Below are 13,701 nucleotides of genomic sequence, written 5' to 3'. Positions count from 1 at the left end.
TGAGGTAAGATGACATTTGGTGTACGTGGGACTTCTAAATGCCAGCATGTCCCCTGGGCAGTCAGAGCAAGGGGCTGCCCACCCCCAGTAGCTTTTGGGAGCGGCTGGGCTGCTGTGGTGTGGTGGCTGTGGCTGCTCTGTCCTGCCAGAGGTGTGACTGACAGCTGGCAGCTTCCTGCACAGAGAGATCTGCCTGTGCCCTCCTCTGAGCTCAGCCTGCTGCTTGTGCAATGTGTCACTGAGCCAGTTCAGCTTGCTAAACAGGCAAAACCTATTCTGACAGCTGTGGTTTGTGCTGTGTTCAATCGGCTCTGGAAGGCCCCAGCAAGAGCTGCTGCTGCTACAAAGAAGAGGGAAGGAGAAAAGAATGGAGCCACTTCTCTTGTGGGAGTGAGCAGTAACCCTGCAGGTGTGTTAAGCTGAAGTCTGTGGAGGAAACCCTTCTATACAAGAAAACTCAGAATAGTTCTGTCTTGGGATTCGGGACAGTTTCTTTCTCTGAAGTGACAATGCAACATTGGTGTTCTAATTACAGACATTGCATCTAAAGTTGTCAATATTCACTGAAGCAACCACTTATGGGAAAGTTTGATTTATGTTTAGCATTCTGCTTTCTTGTTGGCATAACAGGCACTTTTAATCCAAATGTACCAGGGTAGTGTTTAGCTGCCTAGGCACTTGAGCCTTCTTGCTATCTTGACACACCTAGAGGAAGCAGGATTACATCTTTGAAGAAATCTCCAATGAAGATTCATCCTAAGAAATGAAACAAGAAAGGCAAAACAAGAAAAATACTAGGTATTATCATATAAGTACTTGATACACTACTTTTTGGTAAGGTCAGGATTGCACAAAGCACTTCAGTTTATGCATGAGAGCTGTTGTAACATTGGTTACATCCCTCCCTCTTGCCCTGTTTTTTCCAGTCTGACGCTGCCTGCTCTTGTCAGAACTTGGTTATTCTTTGTTTCTTTGTGATTTGGATGTGTAACTATTCTCAAGAATTGCAAGATACAGATTTTGAGCTAAAACCCTGGCATTGCAACCATGTCAGCCTGGTCCTAGCAATAAAAACAGCTTTGCTTTCCTACACATGGCCCCTTTCCTGCATTTGACTGCATTCTTGTAGCCCACAAGTAAAGTTCTGTTGACTAAGTCTTACACGTTAAAGTTATATACTCTGCCCTTTTCCTTCCCCAACCTGAACCATTTTGACAAAAATCAGTGATGTTGAATGTTTGTTTCAGCTCTTTTAATTTATTTTTTTTTCCTCATTTCTCTGAGCTGTTAAACAACAGTTTCTTTATGGCTAGGGAAGTTATTTGAGATACTTGAAATTACTAAACTACTACCTAGTTATGTTTGGTTTGAGTAATGAGTTTCTTTTTTAATTGCTTTGACAAACAGTAATAACCAAAGATCACAATGTCCTAAAATAAAACTAACAGCATACTACTATAACAATAATTTTATTTATATTACAGGTCTCACTTGAGTTTATAGAAACAGTAGTAACTTCATGTTCTTAAACTGAGGTCACATTTTTGTACATGCAAAAAGTAAAAAATATAAGCTTGTTACTTTTTTACTTCTTTTTTTGGGGGGGGGGCTAGGAAATAGGGAAGAATGTTTAGTTTTATTTTCTTAAATTTGGCTTCTGTGCACAGTTGTATGCTGCATCTGAAACTTTTCCATTATATTGTGGGTTAAGAGGTGGTGCTCTTTAATTTTCTTGGCACACTGAGGTTATGTTAATGTGTTCAATATAAGTTTATGTTAAAACTATTCTGTAGCAACATCTTTGTATATTCCATGAAAAGCTTTGGAGTTAGTGAAATTCCATTTTTCTTACTAAGTGCTAAGCAGTCTTAGAAAAGATGTTAATGTATAGTAATGGTGTATTACTGTAAGTGTTAGCATCATGGGAAATTGGGGAAGAAAAATTCTCTCTTTAAAAAGTTTACAGTTACTTTGTAGCAAAAAAACCCAAAGGGTTGGTGGCAATATATTGCAATTTTATAAAGTTGCCTTCAATATACTCCCTCAAATCCTTCACTAAGATTTACCCCATGGATGTATCTTGTATTTTTTATCCACATGAGAGGCATGTGCAATGTCTCCTTGAGGAAATGCTAGCAGCAGAATGGTCGGATTTTCAGGCAAAGGCTAAGCCATGGGACTCTGAAAGCAATAGGCAAATGGAGAGGAAGGAAGTAGAAGTGTGGATTTGTTGGCATTAAAATGCAAGGTATCAGCAGCTGCTTATTCTGGCACTTCCAAAAGGTCACTTAGCTGTTACGGTTTTTCTCCTCTTGATATTTCTTTTCCCTCCTTTTCTTTAAGAGGTCTTTAAATTCAGTTTGGAAAGTAAACCCAGTCACTTGTTCCTAATTATAAAAAAATACTGAAATTTAACAAATTTATGTATGAATTGTATGTATGTATGCATTTTTGTCCACTCTATAGGCTCTTAATGTAAATAAGTGAAAGTTTCTGTAATTTGTGTTTAGATTAAGCAGGAATAGCACCTGAAGAGAAGTGAGTTTGATACTTCTTGACCCTTTCAGTTTATTCAACATCATGTATATGTGGAGCTCTCATAAAAGAGCAGGAGCCCAGAGAGTTGAGAATGAGTTTAGCTGTGAAATAGATCAATTTAACACTGAATTTAAATTATTGGTGAGGGGAATGTTAATACATTGGCCAGGTTTGCTGTGCAAAGCAGTAATCAAGTCAAAACAAGACAGTGGAAATAAAACATGAAATGGAGAAATAAAAATGGCTGAAATGCAGTAAAGACAGATGTCACAGTTATATGTAGTAGTTACTGTTGATGAAAGTTACAACATAGTGCTTCAAAAGAAGAAAGAAAATGTTCCAAAACATGTACAATTACACTACTAGTCTAAGTGCTGATCATGCCATCCACTGAACACAAAAGTATAATTTGTTTAATTTTTTTTTACTTGGTGAAGTGCTAGTGTATAATGCAACATAGAGTGCAGTTTTCCAAATACAGCGTACTGTAAATGGCATTCCAGATGGGAGTCAAGAACAGTGGGTTGGAGTTGAGGTTTTAGTTTGTTGTTTTCTGTTTGCTTGCTTGTTTTTCTCTTAACCATTAAAAAAAAAAGACTCTCAGAGAAATACTTGGGAGTGGTATACTGTGTAGACTAAAAGACTGAGGAACCAATGAGCAGATGGTTTTTTCCCTGTAAATGCAGTCGAGGAATAGTGATAGAATTTTACTATAGACAATACAGTAAGTATTCCAAAATGTGAAATCGCTGCTCAGATGTTTTCTGAAGTTCTGAAATCATTAAATCAGAGGTGCCTGTGATGCTTTCTACCATTTGTGTTCTTTGCACAGATGAAAATAAAAGTTTCATATTAATGGAAAAATGAAAAATGAGGATGATTACCTTGAAGCTATAAATAAGGGTACACCTCAGTATGCTATTTATATGTTTTAATTAATAATTCAAAACTGCAAAAACTTTCCAGTCCTAAGTAACACAAGAATGTAACTGCTGATGAAATCCTTTATGGTTGGGCTGGGGATGCCTCCATGTTTTTTTTTAAATTTTTTTTTCCCCTCACATTCTGGGCAGTGATTTGCAGGAGGGCAAAATGGGAAGCACCTCCTTCTGTGTTTCTGTGGCCCAGTATTAGGACACTCCTGGAACACCACCTGGTGATGTTGGTGACTTTTTACCTGAGGCAGTACTAGAATCTTAATGCTCAGTTCCTGGACGTGTACAAACCACTGGATAGTTACATTACATTTTCTTAGAGTTGCAACTTCTTTCTTCAAGCAAATTTCTTGAAGTTACCATGCCTTGAGTCAATTTTGGAGTGCATATTAGGTCCTTTTGGATGTCAGCGCTTTCTGATCTCTTAATATGAGAATCCTAGATGGAATATGGTCATCAGATTTCAGTTTAATTAAGACTATTTTGTCTGTCAGCATGAACTTTAGCAGAGTGTTAGTTACCTTGGTAAGTGTTTGGGTGGAATAGAGGCATGTGTTAGCAAGGCTAGTACCTTGGTGTCCTAGTCTTCTTCCTGGGTAGAATGAAATAAAATGGTAAATTAAAACATAATACTGGAATACTACCTAAATAAAAACTAAGATATACAAAAGAATCTTAACGTACTTAAAAGAGTAAATTCAATAGTATTATATATAGTGACTATGATATTAGTGACATCTTGGTTCTGCTTTAAGAGATACTTTTTCATGTTCATAAAAACTGATCCATTGTAGATTTGTTTTCTCTTCTATAATTTTAACATCCCATTAATTATTTTTAAAATAAAAATTGTAAAGTGTTTGAAGTAAATTGAGTAATTTACTATGTATGCATGGTACATAGCTGCTGCTTGGTAATAAGCTATATAAAAGAATATTTACTTTTGTCATCCTTTCTCCATCTAAGGCTGAATAGTGGAATCGGCTTTATACTGATTAATAATGTTCATAAGCTCAGAGGTAAATAATGCAGAAGTGATTTTAGAACAGTTGCAGGTTATTTGGAACTTAATTTCATTAGTGACTGATGATGAATGGATATGAGCAATGAGTTAAAATACAGTTACTGCCTGTATTTCCTGATTAGGGAATGTTCTGAGGAATGTGTCCACTTTCACAGATCAGGTTTTGTTGGTTGAAGCCTGCACTGAAAAATGTCTTTTGTACCTTGCAATTCAGAATACAGAGGTACTTCAGAGTTAGCTTCACTAAGGCTAACTGAACCAAGAAGACTTGCATTCAGGATTTATGGGTATTTCATTTTCTTTCAAGGGAATTTGATATTTGTTTACTGAGTGGTCAGTGTGTAAAAAAAAATCCCAATATTGTGAAATGTTTCATAGTGCTTATTACCTTTTCTGTAGGGGAATAAAACCACACTTGGATATCAGTGAACTGTATCCATATAAAGTTTACTATGCCAGGAATAAAGTGTTGAAACTCTTACCTGTAGTATAAAGTCAGAGAAATGGACAGTCTCTCTCCTCTGCCTGGGAGAAGTTTGTTACTTCATAGTAATTTTAGGTGTCAGTAGTAAAAGTTGCATTCATCTCTAACGAATATATCCAGATATTGAGTTTGCACTGTGCATTTTATGTACTAAATTCTCATTTATTTCTCTGTGGACACTGATGTGTGCAAAACTTTTTTACTTTTATCCCACAGCAGTGAAATATTCAGTCTTAACAGGCTCCTGGGCTTTGATAGCACTCGGCAATACAGCTTATTCCACAAACCTTATTTTTCACAGGGGTACAGCTTGAGAGAAGTATGGAGCAGGAATTGCTGGGGAGGTACAGTGCTGCAGGTTTGACAGAAAGTTCCCGGGTTTGCCCAGGCTCCTGCTGGCCGGGCTCTCTGGAGCGCTGCAGCTTTGGGAACCATTTTGACTGCAGGGCAGATCTGAATTTAGGGCTTGAAGTCTCCTGGGCTCAATGTCTGTGCTGAGGCTTTGAGACAGAGAATAGAATCCTCTTGTGTCATTTAAGCATTAGGTTGTGTCATGCCGCCAGATTATTTTTTTTTTTAAGAAGAGTTCTTAGAAGATGCTTTAGATAATGCCCTTTGACAATGTTTGACAGCTACTGGCTAGTTTAATGTGTGCTGGAAGACACCCACTCCTTCCACTTTTGCAATCCAAAATTGTCTTGGTGTGGGAGCTTGGTATACCATAATAGTTTATAATTAAAGGCTCGATAAATAGCACTAACTTGTGTGACAATCAAAACAACAAGTATGCGATTGTTAATTTAAGCAATTGATCCGTTGTTTCTATAGGTGAAAACTTGGGTCAGAAATTCTATATGTGGAATAATCTGCTGTGTTCTCCCTGACTAGGTGCTATTTCCTCACCATACCTTTGTAACCTTACTTTTTTTACCAGCTTTCTGCTTGTGAACTGCTGCCATTAGAAGCTCAGTAGGAGCAGAAGTCTGTGCTAATTTGCCTGACTGTAACTGCACAATTAAAGCAGTTTATCAGCAGGGGTTAGGACAATCAGTGTGTTCTGATGCTTCATGTTATAAAATTACTTCTGTTGTTCAAACAGATACTGTAATTAGTGCATCATTTTAAACTGGTTTTCTGCGGGGCTGGCTTGGAGTTTCATCTGATAAAAACCTCTGGTTTTGGTACTTACCTAAGCACTTATTTTGTTTGCAGGCCTCATCTAACTTAACAACTACTATTGAAATGTTAATCTCAGAAGTGTATCATTCAAATACCGGTTTGGGAATGGATGGGCTGTTTTTCAGAATTTTTTCTTTGTTTTTTAGCAGCCAATCCTGTCAAAACCTAAGATTCAGTCACAAAAATGGAAGGAGGAAGCCCCAATTTACAGTTATTACTGTAAAGCTATCATGTAATACACAGATGAGCAGGTTGCTTCATACCAGATAACAAAGATGACTGTGTTCTGTCCCTGGCACACGCATAATTGGATTTCACTTAAATAGCTTTTTAAGACATGGTGTGACAGTCTTTTAAGGGGCAGTTATGTGTTAAAATGTGGTCCTTCACCACCTTCTCCTTTTCCCAGCTACAGCACTGACCTTGTGTTGGCACTCTGTAGCCCTTCATGGTTGCAAACCCTCGTCAAGCAGAAGATGGGGGGGAAGTGGGGAGGCATCTGCTGCATCAGCTTGTGGTCTGAGAGGCTGCTGTGGTGCTGGGCCAGTCCCAGAGGCAGCAGTAAGGGCCTGGCAAGGGCAGGGAACCTCAGGAAAGGATGCAGTAATACAACAGTAAGAGATTATCCAAGGGATTTTTGCTTCATTACGTCTGGACTTCCCATGAATACACGTCAGCTGATGCGGAATTATTTGTAGACCGAGTGGTTTATTCCTTGCAGAATGTTACAGAAATCTCCTGTCTTCTAAATGTTTGTTTTGAACTATCTCTGCAGCAGAGAAGCCAAAAACTTAAAAATACAATTCTGTAGCTCAGGTTGGCAGAACAGTTGCAAGAACAGAAGTTTCATTAAACAACACAAGACAGACAACTCTTGCAAGGTTGGGAGTATATAACTTCAGGGCAAAGTGCATTCCTCTAAGATCCCTCTGACTTGGTTTTACCAGTTCAGCTGTGTCAACAAAAAGTTGTAAAGTAAGATGTAGACTGTATTAAATGGTTGAATAATGTTTCTTTTGGACTTACTAAGTCAGAAATTGTTGCATGGCTGCGATACATATAATGTCTTATTTCAAAATACTAAAATTAGATCAGGACTGGATTTTATTTATGACTTTATTTGTGACTTTTTATTTAAATTTCAGATCTGTTTCAGAATTCTTTAAAATCAACATGTTAGCTTTATTTTTTTTTATTCACGCAGCTTCTTTTAAACTGTTCTTTGAATTGGTTTTGAAACTTTCATATATATGTGTGAATGTTTTCGTTGGTGAAAAGAACTACTCACCTGGACCTACCGTCAATTTTAATGTATCCACAGCACAATTTATTAGACAAAATGGATTGTGAGATTCTTCCTAAATAGCTGAATTTCTTCTCTCCACATTTCACCTCCTCCATTTGACTCTGAGAAATAGCTGTGAGTGATTATACTGGTTTTTCTATCTTAGGATATTTTTAATTAAAGTTCTTAGTGTACTTAAATTAAACCTTTGTATCATTTGAAGGACTAAAGCTATTGTGATGCCTTTTAATTTTAGTGTTCAATTTGACATTATATGAAAACATTCTTCCCTTTTACTCTATCTTTTCTGTGGTTTTTGTCATTCAGTAGGGAGACCAGCTTGCTTAATAGGTTGGTGAAAACAAAATTTAATAGCCTATCACTTCAAGATGCATGAGAATACTAAGGGTCATTTTCAACACTTGCTTAAACTGGTGACTTTACTTCTTTAAAAGTTCCCTGCTGTTGGTACTGAGCTGGTTTTGTATCTTTTTAGTGACCTACATTATAGGAGATTGTATGAGATGGAGTGGGAAAAAGTGCACAGATTGGAAGCTGCACTTTTTTTATTACTATAGAATAGCCCATAACTTTCTGAAAAAAGTGCCATGTGGGAAAGTTGCTTCCACTCTTACCACATTTCATGCATTCTTTTGTTCTTTCTTTATTGTCTAACTAATATTTCTCTGGCTGCATATAAACAGATACTAGTGTAGTATTTTTTAATTAGTGTTTATTTTATTTCTCTTTAATGGTATTCTGACAGTTGGAAGTGACTGCATCCTACTTCACCAGTTCTTAATTTGTCAGCTTACTTTTCATCAGTTGGCCATACTGTGAAGGTCTTTGGGGTGAGAAATAAGATCTGAGGGTTTTTTTTAATTGATGATAAAATATTTTTGGTGACTTTCTTTGTGTTGATATTTTCCTTTTCCAACATTTGAATAATTTTTACAATTTCAGTCAACCTTGATGCTTCTTTCATTTGGGTTTGAAGTTCTTTGAAATGCATTGGCTAGATAGAGAACAGACTTTCGTACTCTATTCTAGAGGAGTTTTCAGTCATCTGCTTTGTGTAGCTTATAGAAAGCTAGTAAGCTGCTGCCTCAGTCTTGTTCAGTCAGAGACTGAGGAATTAAGAAAGCTCTGGGATGGGATATGAAGATGTAAATAGCAATAGCCATTTAGGCCCAAGATGCAGGAGGTGCAAGACCACAACTTGAAGTTACTGTGGTATGGTGAGGTGTGTGGAAAATATGAGATACAATTTTACAGTGAGCTCGACTGCAATAGTTCCTGTGAAGAACAACCTTTCTAATATTTAAGTTTGATTTTGTAGATTCAAGTCAGCTGCATCCTTTACCTGCTTTTCTGCTTCCCCCTAAATCCTTCCCCAAGAAAATTCCTGTAGCTACACTACCTTTTTTTTTTTTTTTTCCCTGCAGCTAAATTTTAAGGACTTGTAGCAATATTTTTTTTTAACTACCTAATACATTGACCCTAATAGTGAGATAAATATTGAGTAGTCCATTATTGTGTGTAGGTACTCTGAGGATTAATGAGTGTATATGCACAGGCAAGAGAATGAAAGCAAATCTGTCTACAGAATTAGGCTGTATTTAAGGATACTGAAATTTCTGCCAAACACGGAACACGGTGAAATTTCATCCGCCATTTATGTTGTCCTTAATGTTCTTTAATTTAGCAGACAAGATTGTTTATAATTAAGCTTTCCTAATATTGTTGTTCCCCAAGGTTGTGGTGTAAATCACTTTACTTTGTATTTCATCTGTAGTACATCTTCAGTCTCCATTTTTCCTGTATAATTCTTCTATAGACAATCTCTGGCATGCAGGAAAACTTCATGCTGCCAATTGCTTCTCGTGTATATAATATAATTTTGAATATATGCAGTTGAATTCCTTTTTCCCCAAGTCTTAGTCAGGTTTTCTGATTTCCCTGATGCTGTTTCTTCCTTCAGTGTGTGTGCCCTTCCTGCTGCGGTAGCAAATGTTTCTTTCCCAAAATAATTCTCATGGCAATTTCTATTACTCCTCACTGCTTTTTCAATAGGTAGACCTGGCAACTAGGCTGAATGGATCAACAGTTGCTACTGAAGGACAAGGGGCAATGTGCATGCTGAAAGAAAAGAAATTAGATTTAAACCTAAGAAAAAGGGGTTTTTTTTTGTTGTTGTTGGGACTGAGCACTGGTTGAACACTGAACAGTTCTCCCGGGGGAGGGGATGGAGTCTCTGTCCTTGGAGGTATTTAAATCCTGGCCCAAAGCAACATGCTTGAGCTGACCCTGCCCTGAGCAGGGAGCTTGGATAGGATGACATTCAGAGTCCCTTCCCACCCCAGACATTTTCTGAATCTATGAAATGAACTGGTTTGTCTTACCTGCAGGTCACTTCAAGACCACCACATCTTGTCGTTTCTTTGTACCAAGTTACACAATGAGGCAAGTTCTAGTAATTCTTTCCTCCCCATCTTTTTACCATTTTCTCCCCCAAAAATTCAAAAGAAAACCCTGATCAACCTTTCAAATCTTTGACCATATTTCACAAGTCTTCAGAAAGATACCTTCCTACCTGTGTTCCAGATATATTCAACTTTCCTTTTCAGGCTTTACTATAACAAATCATGGCTGAGAAAAGATGTGTTCAAGACTTGTTGCACAGAGGATTAGTTTAATATAAATAAAGATTTTACCTGGGGTAAAATATGTTTTTCCAAACCATCCTGTTAGGATTTAAAAGGAGAATGAGGTAGCATAAAAAATGGTAGCTCTTCAGTGCAAGAGGTTTGCAGATTATCTCTTTCATGACTGTAACTCTGTGTTTTGCACCTGACTTTCTGTTGGAATGAATGAGCTAATAAAGACCTAAATTTCCCAATTTGGATAAAACCAAACCTATGAATAATGAAATATACATAGTGGTATAACATTCAACTAGCATTCTCAATCAAACAAAAGACATTTCTTAGAAAACTGTCAACCCACTAAGAAAACCATCTTGTGAGACAGAACGGGAGTGCTGGATGAAATCATAACCCCAGTGTCTTGAGGTACATAAACATAAATTGGAAGCCCATTCCAAACTCTGTTCCTTCTTTTATTTTTTAAACACAGTGCGAAATTTTGTTGTTCTTAGCCTTTCTTTCAGTCTTACAATTTGGCTTAATAAATAGCACTCTCAACAACAGTGCTTTTATTACTGTATTTTATGGCTGTAGAAAAGCTTATCATAGTCATACACTACTTCAGTTATCTTACTGGTAAGCACTTCATGTGATTGCTTGTGCTGTGAGGTCTCACCCTACTAATACCTGTGATTATAAACCTTGCACACAACGTGTTCCACCTAAAAGTAAATTAGGGGGATAAAAAAAAAATCTTCAATATCATTTGTTTGTTCTATATGCAGCTTGTTTGTGCTATTTGCAACTTTTTGTTTTCTTTTTAAACTGAATGAAAAATGCTCACACTGCAACAGACTAGTTTGGAGTACAGTGCCAATACTTGATGTAAAATTAATCTGAAATAAGTTTTGGAGAGTTTGCACCATATTATTTTCATTTTGATGGAAAGGGATTCATCACCATAGAGCTCCTTTATGTTTGCCTGCACTACTTATAAACACGGTGCACGGTGTTTTAATGGCATGGTAGCTAAAGCTGCATTTAGGCATTCCTTGTCTTTCAGGAACGGAACTTGCTGCTTTACTTGGGGATACCTTTCCTTCTTATTTGTTCTTCTCGGCCTTTTAAAATTCATTTGGTTTGCCTCCTGTGTTACTATAGTTGTACAGGTTTCTTGAATCTGGTGTTGGTATCCAGGACCTTTCGCATTCCAATGCTGAGTCAGTGCTAGAAGAGGTAATTGTACATTTCTTCCTCTGCCCTCTGTTGGTTTAGGATCCTTTTCTCATTCTTTATACCTGTAACAAATTATTTCATATACTACCTCATATATCTGATGTAGCTTGTCACCATCTTCAAAGAAAGCAGCTCAGTCCTGCTTTGGATTAAAAAAAAATAATATAATTGTCTAAAAAATAACAGTGGAGTTTTAATCACAATTGAATAAATAAGTTGCAACTACCTTGTCATAAACAAGTCTTTCAAAGATTACATTTCAACAGAAAGCATGTTATAACTCAGCTGCACTTTGCATTGTGTTCTGTATTACATCATAAGTGAGTTATTTTTCTCTTTGTTTCCAGCTTCTGAAATTGGCAGGCCTATTTTCACAGCTACTTTGTTAAAAAAGTTGGCAAAGATAACATTAAAAACAACAAAACACAGCACTGTATCTGATAGTGTGGACTAATGGATATGTGCACATTACATACATAGTGAAAAGTAGTTTCAAAGTACTGATTTTTCTACATATATTTTCCATGCATCTCTCATAGTTCAGTTTCCCCCCACCCTCCCTGTTTTTATCCTTATGAATTCACAAAACATTTCAGTCTTAGTTGAATTAAAAATGAAACACTCTAAGGGGCAGTGCTCCCTCAGGTATATATGAATATGAGGCACTGCAAACATTTGTTGGTATTAAATCTTGGAACATTTCCTCAATGTATCTGATTTCCTGGAGGAATTTTTCATGAAATTTGGGGGGAAAGACAGATTTGCAATTAAAAAAAAAAAGGTGAAGTTAGAGTGAATTGTGGTTAAGTCACAATAGGAGATCCTTCTATTATACCCAGCTTTTTAAATAAGTAGGGTTTATGTAGGCATTTTTATAGATTCAAAGTTGTAATAAGCTTTTTTTTTTTCTTGAGGCCCCATTTTTTTAAAATGTGTTATATTTTAAATATTGTCATATTTAAATGAGGTTTCATGAAAATTTAGCTAGTTTTATTTACTGTTTAATAAAAAAGGAGTTGGGAAGTTTCTTCTGTGTTGTGTTTCATTACCTTATTTTTTGGAAAACTGGATACTCAAAAGTGTTACTTAAATTTATTGGTTTCTGTTGTTTAAAATTGAAATATTTTGTTTAGCATTCTTTTCCTTTCTGAAAACATTTCTAATATTTATCTCTGGGATTACTAATGCTGTGGATGTGATGAATACCTGTGTAATGGTGACTGTCTTGTCACTTGCCCTTATGTAACTTCAGTTAGCCTTGTCATCTCCTCCTCTCTTTTCTTCATCCAGTACACGCAGCTCTCCTTTGAAAATGGCAACTTCTGTTCCTTTTGGAGTGTTTGATTCTTTGAATCTTGTTTTCATGAGTATTTGAAAGTGATTCTTAACACTGGAGTATTGCTTTCTTGTTCTTTGTAGTGATTCAGATGGAGTTTCTATGTCTGGTGTCTGTTTCACTTTTCTTCAAAGGATAGGTTGCTTAACCACTAGTATGTCTTATCTGTTTAACTCTTGAAAGGCTCTAAATAATATTGAAAGTAATACTGTGCTTGTATTCTTGTTCCTTTATTCACCTGGAGGAAGTACTCTTAAGAAACAACATATGTATTGTAATCCTTAAAAAGTATTATATAAAGCAGGAGGTTCCAAAACACAAAAAAAACCCCCAAAAAGGTATTTGAAGGTTAAGTTCATATGATATGAAAGTATGAAGAAACATTGCTGAAAATAAAGTTCATCCTATTTACAGAATTGAATTTGTCTGCTGTTTGTGATTGTTTTATACAGAATGTAAGTGCTTCATAGCTTCCATGGTTTTTTTTTAGGAAGAACAGAATCGAGGCAAGCCCAACTGGGAACACCTGAATGAAGATTTACATGTACTTATCACTGTGGAGGATGCTCAAAACAGAGCAGAAATAAAGCTGAAGAGGGCTGTTGAAGAAGTAAAAAAGTTACTGATACCTGCAGTAAGTATTTGTATGCAAGCCTTTGATTTCTGTTTTCAGAAGGTACTTTTGAAATACTTTTTGAACTACAACTGATTTGCTACAGGTGTAAGAGTAAGCCTGCAGAGTGGCATCCTAAAAGGTAGTTGAGATACTATTTTGTAATACTCTAGTGGTCTTTAAACTGCCTCATCCCAGATTGAATTATTCCTTAGAAGAGAATAGAGAGAGACTTTTTTTAAAGCGACTTCTTTTTTTTTTTTGTCTGAGATACAGATACGGGAAATAGTTATCACCTTTAAAAGGCAATGCTGGACTGTTACAAACACTACTTTTCTCTCTTTCCTTCAGTGTTAGTATTCTTCACTTTAAGGCTGGGGAAGTATGACATGCTTTTAAGTTTCACTTTGAGATGATTCTGATACT

General features: G+C 36.5%; 1 protein-coding gene across 28 annotated transcripts in view; it reads left to right on the top strand.

Moving 5' to 3' along the window:
* Positions 1 to 13,701, top strand: part of QKI (QKI, KH domain containing RNA binding) — a 478,774-nt gene that overhangs the window by 88,298 nt on the left and 376,775 nt on the right. For all 28 annotated transcript variants that reach the window (XR_012054688.1, XR_012054695.1, XR_012054691.1 and 25 more), the window contains one exon: positions 13,153 to 13,296. Coding sequence is in view for 13 of the 28 variants with exons in the window: in XM_030269589.4 (XP_030125449.1) it covers positions 13,153 to 13,296 (144 nt within the window). In the remaining 15 variants the exon portion in view is untranslated. The remainder of the gene's footprint in view (positions 1 to 13,152; positions 13,297 to 13,701) is intronic.

The sequence above is a fragment of the Taeniopygia guttata genome, chromosome 3 (genome assembly GCF_048771995.1).
Source record: "Taeniopygia guttata chromosome 3, bTaeGut7.mat, whole genome shotgun sequence".
Lineage (NCBI taxonomy): Eukaryota > Metazoa > Chordata > Aves > Passeriformes > Estrildidae > Taeniopygia > Taeniopygia guttata.
The sequence above is the reverse complement of the archived record's forward strand: the minus strand, read 5'-3'. Positions and strand labels throughout refer to the sequence as shown.